The sequence below is a fragment of the Procambarus clarkii genome, chromosome 42 (assembly GCF_040958095.1).
Source record: "Procambarus clarkii isolate CNS0578487 chromosome 42, FALCON_Pclarkii_2.0, whole genome shotgun sequence".
Lineage (NCBI taxonomy): Eukaryota > Metazoa > Arthropoda > Malacostraca > Decapoda > Cambaridae > Procambarus > Procambarus clarkii.
In genome coordinates this window covers 3,460,568-3,476,228 of record NC_091191.1, presented here as the reverse complement: position 1 = coordinate 3,476,228, position 15,661 = coordinate 3,460,568, and the positions used below count along the sequence as shown (strand labels likewise).

The following is a 15,661-nucleotide window of genomic DNA, read 5'->3' as shown; positions in this document are numbered from 1 at the left end:
TATCATATTTAAATACTGTACCAAATTTCAGTATAAATTTCCTCAGAGTCCCATCCCAAATCCTTATCCTGACGCCTTCTAAGTGTTATATTACAAAGTGTAATGGCTTGGCACTTCCCTCCTCAGAGCTCCATTGATTAAATTTTATAACTATATTATATATGATTTATTAAGTTTGACAAAAACATATTACAATGCTCAAGTGTGGGAGAATCCCAGATTATACAAGTTTAGTGTGACAATGAGTGGAGGTAAGAGAGGAATATAAGGGTGTAAGTGTAATTATTTTTTGTCGAGTAGTGTTTTGAGTACAATTTCCGAGTTAAAACATTTTGTTTAAACCGGATTATCTAATGTGAAATGAAATTAACTGGACAACTATCCCTGCAACATACAATATTCTCATAATAAGTCAAACTTTTTTTTTTTACACAGCACCTGTATACATCGTCACCGTTCTCTGCCTTCATCTCGCTCGACATGCGTCCCGCACCCTCGGGAGAACTGCCCAGGCGACCTAACCCATTTGAACCAACCAACCCATCAGATGTTCATATTCAAGACAATGTTAATGATATGGAAATGCTGATGATCATTGGTCCAGTGATTGGAGCTGTACTGCTTGTGGTTATCTCTCTCTTCTTATTCCTGTTTGTATGGAAGTAAGTTGTAGGGTTATTTTTGTATAAATATATATTGCTGAAATCACTATCTGCAATTTCTTCCTGTGCACAGATTGCAATATGCAATTGATCCTCATGGGTTTTCAATACTTATTTTTTCGTATGCAACTGGTTGTAGGACTTTAAATTGCTTAGCAGTTTGAGGGTTAAATTAGAAACTTGTCACATATTAATATAAGCTATAAATTATATTTTTAGGGAATTAAATAATGTGAGTTCAGAATATAAAATATTCTCCAGTAATTATAACCAATTTAATAACCTATTTATTGCTAATAATTTTGTTAACTACTTAGGCGTCGTCGACAGCCAAAGTCACCAGACCAAGCCCAAGTAACGAAACCACTAATGGCAGACCTTGGTGGTAGTCATGGAGGTGGTGGTGGTATTGGGGGAGGAGGCGGTGGTGGTGTTGGAATCATTCCAGCTGCTCCCTCGGATCCTGTCGAGATGCGACGACTAAATTTCCAAACTCCTGCCATGATGTCTCATCCTCCTATACCCATCTTACAATTGGCTGATCACATAGAAAGACTGAAAGCCAATGACAATCAGAAGTTTTCACAAGAATATGAGGTAAGAAGTTTTGAAACAACACATTACCCACGTATGATATTTGACATAATGATCATTAACTTAATTGTAAAAACTAATCAAATTATCATTTGTATAAAGACTGATCTTCATAGATTGCTATATTAATAATAAGAGTAATTATTTTATTTAAAAAATACAGTATACAAAAGTATAATATACTGTACATTGGTTTAATAATTGTCACAAAGTATGTAGAAGACCACTAATATGCAAAGCATTTTGGGGATTAAAAAATCCCTGAACTCCCCCCAATAAACTGTGATGGGATAACTTAAAATAATTCAGTTAGGTTGCATAAAAGGTTCAATAAGGTAAACAATACTAAATAAGAAGCAAACATAGTTCAAGAAAGTTAGCAAGTGATATAAAACTTTATGCCCTCCTTAATGTAAAAAATACTTAAATGTTTTGTATAAAAACTAATGATACATTTTCTGTGTCTAAATTATAAAGGCTTTCATGGAATAAAATTGAGACAGAATTGCACATATTAAATTAATAAATTGTTTTCATTACAGTCTATCGAACCTGGTCAACAATTTACTTGGGACAATAGTAATTTGGAAATCAATAAGCCGAAGAATCGTTATGCCAATGTTATTGCCTATGACCATTCAAGAGTGGTACTTCAGAACTTAGAGGGAGTACCTGGCAGTGATTACATTAATGCTAATTTCTGTGATGGTTACCGTAAACAAAATGCCTACATTGCTACTCAAGTAAGTATTGTGTATGTGTTTTACATGTATGGGTATATGTGCACATTCACCACTCTCTCTCCTCTTTCACGGGAGATTTCATTTTAAATTAATTTTAATTTAAGAAAATTTTTAATGATTTACAACTAAGTAATAATATCTAAAGAATGAGATTATAGTGAGCCGCTTGACACTCGACTCCATCTGCTCAACTTCTCCAACATGCATCAAATTTCATTTCACTTATGTAGGCAAAAGTCTCAACAACTTCATATTTTCATCAGTTACAAAGCACAAAATAGAAATGGCCAACATCATTTCAGATTATTATCTAATCTTACACTGACATGCTTATAACGTCAAACATTGCCTCGAGCAATACAATACTATACTGTATATCACAATATTATCATATTTTTAAGTATAACAAATGCCTATATGGCAGTTTCATGTTTACATCTTAATCATATTTATCTTAGACAACCCTAAATTGATTTAATGTATTTTTTTCAGGGTCCTCTTCCCGAAACATTTGGAGATTTGTGGCGTATGCTCTGGGAGCAGCGATCCTGTACAATTGTGATGATGACTAAGCTAGAAGAACGTACAAGGATCAAGTGTGACCAGTATTGGCCTGCACGAGTCTCTGCCATGGAGACATATGGAATCATGCATGTTACCCTTACTGATGTACAGGAACTTGCCACTTATACTGTCAGGACATTCCAACTGCAAAGGGTAGGTGGAGATATTCCTAAAACTGCTTCTTTTATTCTTTTATCTTATGTACTGTTTATTATGTGAGAATTCCAATTCATTCATCTTGGGACCCTAGTTGCTATGCCACCATATTTATTTTTTTTGACCATCCAACTTTGTCATATATGGTACTCCATCGCATTTCTCTGATGTCTAATGAAATACTGACTGCCAATCTAATAATTTATTAACTTCAGTGTAGTATATTCCATAAGATTGTGGATTGTGAAACATCAGAGCATAACCATACTTAAAGACATAACAGTGTCTTTGAACCGTCAAAAATGCTAAATGTGGGAAACTGTGATGTCAGTAGTATGTATTGAAATATAATTTAGTATACTGAAGGTGACAAACATGTTACAGTCTGGTAGCTTGGATCGACGAGAGATTCGACAGTTCCAGTTTACCGCTTGGCCTGATCATGGCGTCCCTGACCATCCCTCTCCATTCCTAATGTTCCTTAGGCGTGTCCGCCATGTCAACCCACAAGAATCTGGGCCAATCACCGTCCACTGCAGGTATGTCTCTCGCAAAACTAGAATCAAAATGTTTTCAGCAGATTACAAAAAAATTGCAAAGGCAAGTTACACAAATTCGACCATTTTGATCACTAAGTTTCTAAATCATTTAAATTAATCAATGTTCAATTTAAAGGAATAGTCCAACGTTAGTTTGAAATTTGTATATCATTGCACCAATTATTTCATTTGCATGTAAGTGGCTAGTTTCATAACAATCTTTCAACCTTTGACAATAATAATCTAATAATGGAAATTATTTCCAGTGCTGGTGTGGGTCGAACAGGAGCCTTCATAGTAATTGATGCCATGCTGGAGAGACTTAAGCATGAACAAACAGTGGACATCTATGGCCATGTCACCTGTCTACGAGCTCAGAGGAATTATATGGTGGGATCCTTTAAAAAACAGTGCCAGAAATATCATTACTAAAAATGCAATATTAAAAAATTTGCACTCTAAATACTCTGTGTATTATAGCGATTATTTAAAAAGGAAATTTGGAGCATAATAGTGAATTTAAATTATGTTAGATAATTATCAATGTAGCTATTAATTCATGCTTGATGAATTTTTAAGTTTCATAATTAACCATAATAAACAATTGATGAATTGTGACTTTTCCAATAAATTTGACTATCTTTGGTGTTTAAATTTTAAGTATATTTTGTATAATAAAGTAAAATAGATGTTCAAGAAGATTACAAACTCTGAACACATCAACCGTGTAACATTATCACATGTACAGTACAGTATTATGTTTTTATATAAAGATGTTTTACAAATATTTAGTATTGAATGTACTGTAATACTGCATTGGTTTGCAGGTTCAAACTGAAGATCAGTACATCTTTATCCACGATGCCTTGCTTGAGGCAGTGATGGCGGGTAACTCGGAAGTACCGGCACGCAGCCTGCATAAACACATCGAGACACTGATGACTGTAGAACCCGGTGAGAATGCCACTGGCATGGAGCTTGAGTTCAAAGTAAGTAGTAAATCTTATTCTAGTATTTCCCATATAGTACTAATTGGCCACCCTCCTTCCTTCCTTCCTGTAGGCACATGATATTGATGTAACATTAAATCCATGACGTTGACATAACATTAAATCAATGTTGATAGCATTGATCCTATCCTGATTTAATGTTACCGTAGTATATTTTACCTGCTGGGAAGGATGGACTATCCATTATCCACCTTCATTCATTTATCTTTAAATTGAAAACTAAGACTGCCATTATATTTTATGCTTGCCTTTCTGTTTGGGTGTCTATATATATAGATATATTTCATCATACATGAAACTGTACTTTTATAAAATATTTATTGACAAAAAAAATATTTCCTTTTGTGTATTTAAATCTTTTCACATATTAAAATAGTTTTTCTATTCACATATTTTCTTGATATGCTGTATGCCATACACATGAAGCTTTACAAATTGGAAAATTGCTAGAATTTGCATTTCTTGACTTCCACTATTTCAGGGTTTTCATACAATTATATCCACACATACAGCTTATTCTTGCATTAAATACTTATAAATAGCATTATATAAACATTATTTTTGTACAAGTTTAGGCTACAAAAAGCTGTATCATAGTTGCCTTCATTCTTGACTCAATAATCAGAGATCCTGGTTTCAATTCCCAGACAGGACAAATTGTTAAGCAGGTTTCCTTTCAACTAATGCAGCTGTCCACTAGCAGTAAATAGGTACCCAGTAATTAGGCAACTCTCATGGGGTAGCATCCTTGGGAAGGCCGGTAGTTCAATTTAGGGGAAAACCCTCGCCACAAGCTTGAAGTACAGTATATACAGGCTTCCTTCTCCCATAGACAATAGGAATTGTATCTTTTTAGATGATTTATTGTACTTATTGTACTTAAAATTCAGTAGTAAATACACATTATATACTTGACCTTTTATGTGTATATCTTTTTCCCTTGCAGCGCTTAGCAAATATTAAAGCCCAACCGTCGAGGTTTGTCAGTGCCAACTTGCCTGTTAACAAGTTCAAGAACAGATTAGTCAACATTTTGCCTTTTGAAGGTAGCCGTGTGTGCTTGCAGCCTCTTCGTGGAACTGAAGGCTCTGACTATATTAATGCCAGCTTTATTGATGGCTACAGGTAACATTTCATCTCTCTGGTAGCTGAATATTTCCAAAATATTAAGCTTCCTTTTATACTGGGTCCTTAATTTTGAGGATACTCTGTACTAAGTTTACATAATTACTAAGTTGTTTGAGTTGAAGTAACTGTTTTGATCATTATTGTAATTATTAATAGAATAAGACAGTCATATATCTTTCAGCAAAATTAAGGTATTTTCGAAGTAATATTTCAAAATAAAATGCAGGTACCGTTGTGCATACATTGCCACTCAAGGTCCACTTCAGGAAACTGTGGATGACTTCTGGCGGATGCTCTGGGAGCACAACTCCACCATTGTGGTTATGCTAACTAAACTCAAGGAAATGGGCAGGGTAAGCCATGTACTGTTGTGCTAAAATACCTTAGGAGAATAAACGTTTTAGAGTCGTCCAATGTTTTAGTGATGCTGCAGTTTAGTTGTATGTTTATATCTTTGTTACTTTGTATATAGACATTATAGTATTAATATGAACCTCATCTGATGATGCAGAGATTAACATTTATTCTGATAATGCAGGAGAAATGCTACCAGTACTGGCCCAATGAACGATCTCAGCGGTACCAGTTTTATGTGGTAGACCCAATAGCCGAGTATAATATGCCTCAGTATATTCTCAGGGAGTTTAAGGTAAATAGTGTACCATATTCTGTGCAACAATTTAACATGTATAGAAGTCTAATTATAAAGCTTAAATGTTAAACATATTGTACTTTATTTTTATTGTGTTTCTCTGCTGCCAGTAGAGAAGCAGATTGTCTATATTTTATTATTAACCACATTTTAAACATGAATTATGATACTAATTTATTGTACTTTATTTAACAGATAACTGATGCTAGAGATGGCCAGTCACGCACCATAAGACAGTTCCAGTTTATTGAGTGGCCTGAACAGGTGTGGATTTTACAATACATTAACTTTTAAATTAGGACCAGGGATGATTGTACAAAAATCAGGGAAAAGTCATTTTCTTATTATGTTTGAGGATTTTTAAGATAGTGCACTATATTTCAAACGATTTATTGATAAGTGCACTATATTTGCTTCAAATAATTCATTGATAAATATCTTAGCAAACTATAGAAACAAAGAAGTAAGCAAAGAATAATGCTAACTGGTAAAAAGATCAGAAGTTGTGAATGGGGTTGCATTCCTGGAGATGGATGCCATAACACTTAATATTTAGCTAAACATCCTGTATTGAAGGAGGGGGGGGGAAGGGATGGATGGATGCATGCCAGGAATGTGCACTTTGTACTAAAGCAAAACAATATATGTAATATTTACATACACATTACAGCACATTGTAAAACAATATACACCAAACTGTCCCAGCTGAAAATGACAGCAAACCATGTGATATTTTGCACATTTTGCACCTATAGTGCAGAACATAGGTGGCTTATGCCCGACACTTACTATGTAACATCAAACCCATAATGTTTACCCCCCTTCCCTATAAAACATTTCTATAGAAAAAATCAAATAAAACTTAGAAATATATAACTTAATCAAATACCAAAGTTACTACAATTGAAGAAGAATTCAAAGATTAGAATTCCCATTCAATTACATACCTCATCAAACCTTATCTTATTAAAGATACACTTAAGCAAAACAAAGAATATCTTTTTAAATGTACAAAGAATTTTCATATCACTATTTAAAATAAACTCTTATAGCTTTGACACCAGAAATCAAAATTTTTATTAAACTTTAAATTAAATCATTGGTAAAACCAAACCCCTTTTCAAATTCAATAAATTTAAAGGAATTAAATCTAAACTTGATACATAATATTCCCCCTCAACTTAAAAGAACAACATGCATTTAACGACTTGAAAAATGCTCCATGCTCCCTAATTGAATATAAGGTATAAGCTGCACTAAAAAAAAAAAAAAAATTATCCTAACTGGTCTTCATCTTACTATCCTAATGATTAATCTCCCCTAATAAATTTAATGTGGACAGAGCTGCTATATTCCTAATTCTCAATAAAAATCACCTAAAATGAAGGTATTAAATTTAGTAACCCTTTATTAACTAACAAATGCAGTCTTCCTAACCATTCATAAGTAATGACATAGTTAATAAAGGATCAGTAATAGCGTACTAACAAATTCCATCTTCCTAACCATTCATAAATAATAATTGATAAACAAAAACCAAAAGAATATAATCTATGACCAACCATAATAATCACAACTCTACTTATCCTTCACCACCTAAATACAACCAAACCTCTTAAAACTAACCTTATATGAGCTATTAAAGAATATGCAATCAAAGACTATATTAGCCTGCTAAAAATACTAACAACCCCCTCCCCCTCAATGAAATATTTTATTTTCCTCAATAAACATCCTAATACACCAATCCATAACTTCCTAATTTTAATAAAACTCCAGCTAAAAGGATTGAACCTGACACAGGTGCTTCAACATAAAATTTTGGAAGCCATAAATGAAACAAATACAGAGGAATCTCGGTTAACGAATTTAATCCATTCTGGCACCGTGCTCGCCATGTGAAACTAATTTTCCCATTTCAGATAACGGAAATACAATTAATCAGTTCCACCCCCCCCTTCCCCCCCCAAAAAAAATCAATATGAAATTTTATAACGTAATTATAATACATGTATTATAATTTTTTTTTTCACTGTTTTCAATTGTACTTTATGAAGAGTCGTTGCTGGCTTGAGGGAGATGATGGGGAGGAGGAGGAGGAGGAGAAGGATTACGGTGTGGATGGAGAACCCACCTCCGAGTCAGGCGGGCTCTCTCGTGAATTTCAGATGGATGGATGGACTGGATGAATGGTGAGGGGGAACTGGATGGATGGATAGGGGGAGGGGGTGGAGGGAGACTGGATGGATGGTGAGGGGACTGGATGGATGGTGGGGGAATTGGAGGGATGGTTAGGAGAACTGGATGGGTAGATGAATAAGGGGGAGGATGGGGACTGGATAGATAGACTGGATGGAATGGTGGGGGGGGCTGGATGGATGGTGAGGGGACTGGATGGATGGTGGGGGGAGGACTGGATAGATGGACTGGATGGATGGTGGAGGGGACTGGAAGGATGGTGGGGGTGACTGGATAGATGGACTGGATGGATGGATAGGGAGGTGGATGGATGGACTGGATAGATGGATGGATGGTGAGGGGACTGGATAGATGGATGGATGGTGAGGGGGACTGGATGGATGGAGAGGGAAGCACTATGTGGTTTTCTCATTAACCGAGCGGAAGCTTGTCAATCGAGACAAATTTTCTGCGAGTGGCTCCCTCGTTACCTGAAATGCTCGTAGATGGGACTGCTAGTCACCCGAGGTTCCTCTGTATTTAGGTATTTTTACAACAAATGCTAACACAGTAAAAAAAGAATAATAAATAATTGTATGGTATTACTGGAATAAATTATCTTGTTTAACCAGGTACAAATCTGGATATTTAGTTATGAGACCATTATCCTTTTGTCAATGTAGACTTCAGAGGATTAAGCTCTGAAAAATTGTGACGGTACTTGTAATGACGGTATAATGATAATGATACATGTTATAGCCCTTAATATAATAAATAATTTCAGTCTAATTTCAGAACATGGCAAGGCAAAGAATCTATAAATACAATAACTAAAATTATTTTAGGTCTATAGGTATTAATAATTGCATTACTGTATGTTGCAGGGTGTGCCAAAATCTGGAGAAGGTTTTATAGATTTTATTGGCCAAGTCCACAAGACAAAAGAGCAGTTTGGCCAAGATGGTCCTATTACCGTTCATTGCAGGTGAGGCTTCTCGGGAAAGTTATTTTTCTTCCATTTTAAGATTGTGGTTTTCATGGGGGGGGGAGGGTCCTCTTTCTGTCACTTATTTGAATAAAAAGGAAATTTACATAAATGTGATTCTAATATGACTAAAGTTTTCAGGAAAAGTAAAAAACATAATACAGTAATTCCAATATAAAGTATCATTAAGTATATTTCAGGTACTGTACTACGATTTTTAAATGTATGCAACTTATTTTTGGCATTATTGGTAATTTTACTAATGATTTTGAATGTTGAAAAATTATTAACTCATTGAAAAGCTAAGCTAAAATTTTTATGCAGAGTGGGGCAGTGAAAGGTAAATTTTGATGTGGAATATTTGTACAAAATTAAATATTGCAGACAGACTCAGTGACTCAGGCAAGCTCAGAGGTAGAAATTTTAAAATAAGCCTATTGTAAATGATCTGATACAATACCTCAAATTTTTGTGCGAGATATGTCTGGCATAATTATGATAAAGTATTATAGCTTTTGAAAGTGTCAAATTTACATAAAGGAAAAAAAAAAAACTGTCATTAGAAACATTATGCTATGAACTAGATCCTAATCAAAAACAGAATCAATATGGAGGTTGTAGGATCTATCTTATTTTGAAGATAATTCCTGTCCAAACTCTGACCACCATTAATTTTGATAACATGTATCTCCCTATCTCCCACTTTAACATAAAAGTTAATGTACTTTACTATGATAGTGCGGGCGTCGGTCGCACTGGGGTATTTATCACCCTGAGTCAGGTTCTGGAGCGCATGCAGTACGAGGGCGTTGTTGACATGTTCCAGACCGTCCGCAACCTTCGTACACAACGCCCTGCCATGGTGCAGACAGAGGTAAGAAGCAGTGTACTGATAATATATGTAATTATTTAATACCTAGTAGACATATTTAATTATATACAATATGTTGTAGGACAATTAAACATTACCTTTCTAAATTACTATTAAATTACATTAGCACTAAACCTTCAGAATTTTGTAATGCTATTGCTTCTCTAATAATGAAATCCTTATATACTGTACATATACAAAAAAAAATCCTTAAATATATTTTTTCTTGTGTTATAATACAGGTTTCCATTACATTTGATATTAATCTTTATTTACTTTGATTCAAAACTAGCAAACATTTGATCCAACCTAACATAACTAAGGCAGTAATTTGTGCTCCTAATATACAGTAATAATTTCTAACTGGATAGAAATATTTGAAAAGTAACAAAAATCATTTAGCCTGTTAGGCAAACCAGACTGTGTATTCTAGGCCATTTAGGACAGTTCTGGCTATTAGGCATGATATACATTATACATGCATGTATATATACTGTATACATTTTAGTTTTTGAAAAAAAATCCTATTACAGTATGCATGATGAAGGATATATTTTTCTTCTTATTGCAAAATTAATAATGCTGATAAAATCTACAGAAGGTCAACTTAAGAAGAACCAGGAAAATGTAAAAGATGGTATTTTTTCTTTAAAATAAAATATTGACTATTGCTGATTGATTATTTTTAACTTCAGGAGGAGTACAGATTCTGTTACTTGGCTGCTCTGGAGTATCTGGACAGTTTTGATCACTTCGTGGACTGACTAATGAGGCCTGCTGGCTCCCGCCCGCTGTCCATATGGACCTGAGAGAACTGTCAGGCTAGCTCAGGTGCTGCAAGAAAGTGCTTAACATTACCACATGGTGGGGTACACTACAATAGAGTAACACTTATCTATTTGATATACAGGTGCTCTGTGAAGGTAAATCCATGTGGGATGTGTGTTTTATAATCTAGTGTGTTTGGCTCATGCTCTGAGAAAGCCTTTAGTGATACAAGGAAGTCACCAAGGCCTTCGGTTAGCACTGCATAGACCTTTAAGGAAGGCCTGCATGCAGCAAGTGCAATAAATTGATATATAAGAGTTGAAATCAAAAATATTTTGTCGAAAACTGCACCCTCCAGCAAAGTATTCTAATGCAAGCTAACATGAAGGAAGGTATAAAGTAAATGTTGCTCTATGACTGCCACATTAGCTCCTTACGGTGACACTAAATAAAACCAAGCTGCCTTCCCATAATTCTCATAAGTTACAATAAAGAGCTTTGTAACAAATTTCAACTGATCTGTAGTGGTTGAACACTCGCACGTATTAGCAACCTCACGGACATGATGCTTAAATTTGCCGTGTTAGGATTATGACCAAGAATGCAGCCATGTTTGCCTTTTTCACCTGGGGGACAGATCATATAAGTCTCCCAAGACCTCAACATTATAAAAATAGCACAAAATATGAGGGAATTGACAATAGTGTAACTGAAATTTAGTGATCTCAAAATTATGTTCATATGGTGCTATGGGTGTGTCAACACCGCACCCACAAATGTGCCAAGTACTGGGCATGGGCATCAACTTTCTTTGTAATACAAAATGTATTTCTGCTAGCTAATTAAACTCTTGAAATTGTTCATTCTTGTTCAGTGATGGAACATTGTGATTAACTGAATATGAGCCTCTCATGCAGAAACTGATAATAATGATATCTTAGAAGGAAATGTGGCCCAAATACGTGTTCTCAAACTTCCTGCAGAAGATGCATAACTGGAACATCATAAGTGCTTTCACAAACTGTAGTTTTAAGTTAAAAGATGTCTACACACAAAGTACATATAGAAATATATCCATGTATATAGGGATGATGTCCCATGACTCTTTGACCCATTACTGATCAGAGATGTGAGGAAAAAAAGTAAAATGCATATATATAGGTTTCCAATCTGCCATTCCATTCATGAATGTATTTTTGTTTATTCTTTTATGTATGAATATTTGGTTCTGCATGAGTCTTGAGAGATATCTGTACTTCGGTTATTATGGAAGTGACTTAAGGAAATGCATTTTACTGGTAATAGGACATTGAAAAAGTAATTTGTAATGCGAGTAATGTTTTCTTGCTGTGAAATTACCCTTGCCTTGTTACCATGATGTAATACGTCACATACTGGTCCAAGTTGATTATGGTATTTATGTTTAGGTAAATGTTTGTTCAATTTAATTTTAGATGGCTGTTGCACAAGTTTTTATATTCTGCAATTTTTTTTATACAAGTTTTAGTACTTTACTTTAAGCATATTACACAGAAATAATTTGACTTTCACCTTCATATTTGTGACCCTTTATAAAAAATACAATGTTCACTTGTACCAAATGTGTGTGAGAGTGAGCAGGTGGGCCAAGTTTGATACAGCAATACAAGATTAGAAGCATTTTGCAACATGGTTCAAAGCAGCCAGCCAGCCAGGTTCCTGTTTTCTTGGAAACCAATTATGTCCAGCAAATCATCAGAATCTCTTTTAGAATTGACAGCACAAAAGTCCATCATTGACTGGTAGCATGCATGATCTTTATAGTTTGAAATGTGACCAAAATAAAGCATGTTGGTGTGTGAAAGAGGTTGTGATGAATTTTTTGATATGTTGGAACATTAAGTTTTATATGACAAGATTTGATAAGTAGACTTAAAATCTAATATGACCTTATTCATACACTCCACAATGTTGACAATTTTTTTTTCATCTTGGGGAAGGGGGGGATAAAGATTTTTTGCATATTTTTATTTGCCAAACACATTGAAATAAACCTTTCTGCTGTACATTATAGTTATAAGTTTTATGTGACTTATAAATGCATATCAGCATTACTGGGTGTTGCTTTACTGAATTGTTAAAGTGCCACCATATAGTGAGGTGCATTTAGAGCAATATTAATTGATCTTTTTAATGAATTTTGTCTTGTGTTTCCTAAGCATACAAGGTATTTTTGAGGAAAATGGGAAGCTGTTTAAAGATTTCTTGAAATGATCCATCTAGTAATGGCAGAAGTGGTAGCTTGCAAGATGATAATGATTAATTTGTAAACATATCATATTTTTGCCTTGAGATACTATGGTCCCTTCTAAATAGACCAGTATCATTTTGAAGTCAGCAATACCAATGACTGCAGCGAGGTCATGAATCATATGCCGTGGGAAATCTGTACAGTATCAAAAAATTAACATGCCACAAAATTTAATTTAACTGTATACAACTTCAGCATTTTCCTCAATTTCACTTGGATGTTGTAATTCAAGTAACATGAGAAATAAATGCAATCTGTGAAAAAATACTCAAGATTATATTTTAGAGCAATTGATTGTAGGCGTTATGTACAGATTCCTCCAACAAATGATTGTTAAAACTCTAAAAATCCATTGTGTATAATATTTTTTATTCTTAATTCTAGACCCCTAAAAACTGAAGAGGCTATCTGATGGCATTTTTGGGATGACCAATGATAAACAGATTATTGTGTACTGGCCACCCTGTTTCCGTTTAAATTTTTTTTATATATATATAATTTTTGCTTCATTTAGAATCACTACCACCTCAGATCAACTGCCATTAAGCTATGGGGATATGCGGCAATAGACTCGGCTAACCACTTTGCTCTCTCCCGTCATGCACAGCTGCCTGGAGCATGCTTCTGCTTCTCATGCCATCCATTTGCACTCTTGACTATCATTTAAAGCCCCCCTCATTAATTAATTAAAAAAAAAATTGAGACCTTCAAACCAAAATACAGAAAACCATTTTTTTTTAAAAGTTCCTAAACCTTTAATGGTTTGTGATAGCAAGGTTTAGTCATGGACCACGACCAACATGTTCTTTGTGACTTGGCCAAGGTGTAATGATAGCTTGACTGCACATTTTCATAATGGGAGGTATGAGAGGCAGAACTTTCTATCAAAATTCTTCTACCCATGCCATTAACTTGTTTTGTTTTTACCTAGCTAGCAATATTTTGTAATTCACACATGTGATGTAACATATTGTAAGAATAAAATGGAAACAAAGAATAATTAATTTTATGGTCCCTGATAAATATACAAGAAAAATCAACCACAGTTTATTCAGACATTTATGAGTCACAAAAATTAATTAATTCTGACAGGAAAAAAATTAATAAGTTTTCTTAGAATACAGCTCACTTCAGATTAATTTCCACATATTATTTTGGAGGCTGGGATTCAATTGATAGTAGCATTTCGATTCTACACATCTTTCTTTTCATAAGCACACACCTTGTCAAGTCAATGAAGGTTGTTAATACCTATTGGTTGTACAACTTAGTGACACATTTCAACTTTTCTACATAGTGTAAATATCAAATCTAGGAAAATGTTAAAATGGGGTAACTATCACTCCATGGTGAAGTCTCTGTCTGCTCTCTTACCTCCCTGCAGAGGGTTCCAAGAGTTCTACTCCCTGAGGCCAGGCTCCACCTGTGATAACTTGGTCCAACAAGTTGTTGCTTGGAGCAGCCACATATCCACTACAACAAGGTTGGTCCGGCACTTGTTACAAGAACTTCTCTAATTGCTTTTCAAAGAAATCACCTTTGTTCTGGCAATATTTCTTAATGCTTGCTGGGAGAGTATTGGACAACTGTAGACCTCTGATTTTCATACAATGCTCTCTGATAGCACCTCTCCTCACTGATACTACTCTGCATTTCCTTTTGTATCTTTTGCTCCAGCATGTTGTTATTCTACTGCAAATTTGGGACTTTGCCCTCCAGTATCTTCCATGTATATATATATTATTTGGTACCTCTCTTGTCTCCTTTTCAGAGTACATTTTGAGAGCTTTCAGAAAATCCCAATAATTTAGACACTGTATTGTGTCTGTGTGCTGATTATGTTCTCTGTAGTCCCTCTATTTAAAAAATCTCTCCTGATTTGAAAGGGGAAATGCGTACCGAACAGTACACAAGATGGTACAGCACTAGTGATTTAAATAATATTAATATTGTGTAGGCATCTCTGGATTTGAAGGTTCTCATAATCCATCCTATCATTTTCCTGACTATATTTGCTGGTTACGTTCACTAAATGTCAAGTTGCTAGACATGACAATTCCCAGATCTTTTACATGTTTTCCTTCTATGGGTATGTCTGATTCTATCTTGTACTTCATTTAATTTATACCATACCTAAGTACCTGGAACTTATCACTTAAACATTATGTTATTTTCTATTGCTCTGTCAAAGACTAATAATATCAGCTCATAGTTTTTTAGTGTCTTTTACATTGGTAATTTTCATGTTGATTTTGTATCACCTGCAAAGTATGACAAACCTATGACTGGTATTTTTGTCAATACTGTATCTGATATGAAAACGAGAAAGAGCAGTGGTGCATGGACTGTGCCCTGGGTTACAGAGCTTTTCATTGCACTTAGGCTTGATTTTATTTCATTGACTATTATTCTTTGTATTTTGTTGACAGAAAATTTACAATCCAACACCCCTTTGCCCCCCCTCCCCACCCACTTTGCCTATTGATCTTATCTTATGGGCTATTACTCCATGGTCACACTT

At 34.7% G+C, this 15,661-nt stretch overlaps 1 protein-coding gene across 7 annotated transcripts in view; it reads left to right on the top strand.

The window, feature by feature from the left end:
* The window catches only part of Lar (tyrosine-protein phosphatase Lar), a 249,502-nt gene extending 235,362 nt beyond the window's left edge, over positions 1-14,140 (top strand). For all 7 annotated transcript variants that reach the window (XM_069339827.1, XM_069339825.1, XM_069339828.1 and 4 more), the window contains 14 exons: positions 436-662; positions 980-1,259; positions 1,799-1,999; positions 2,492-2,716; positions 3,104-3,258; positions 3,525-3,648; positions 4,086-4,247; positions 5,215-5,393; positions 5,623-5,749; positions 5,935-6,045; positions 6,244-6,312; positions 9,111-9,211; positions 9,950-10,085; positions 10,778-14,140. In XM_069339827.1, the coding sequence (XP_069195928.1) occupies positions 436-662; positions 980-1,259; positions 1,799-1,999; positions 2,492-2,716; positions 3,104-3,258; positions 3,525-3,648; positions 4,086-4,247; positions 5,215-5,393; positions 5,623-5,749; positions 5,935-6,045; positions 6,244-6,312; positions 9,111-9,211; positions 9,950-10,085; positions 10,778-10,846 (2,166 nt within the window). In that variant the 3' untranslated portion in view covers positions 10,847-14,140. The remainder of the gene's footprint in view (positions 1-435; positions 663-979; positions 1,260-1,798; positions 2,000-2,491; positions 2,717-3,103; positions 3,259-3,524; positions 3,649-4,085; positions 4,248-5,214; positions 5,394-5,622; positions 5,750-5,934; positions 6,046-6,243; positions 6,313-9,110; positions 9,212-9,949; positions 10,086-10,777) is intronic.
* Positions 14,141-15,661: the final 1,521 nt, after the last annotated feature.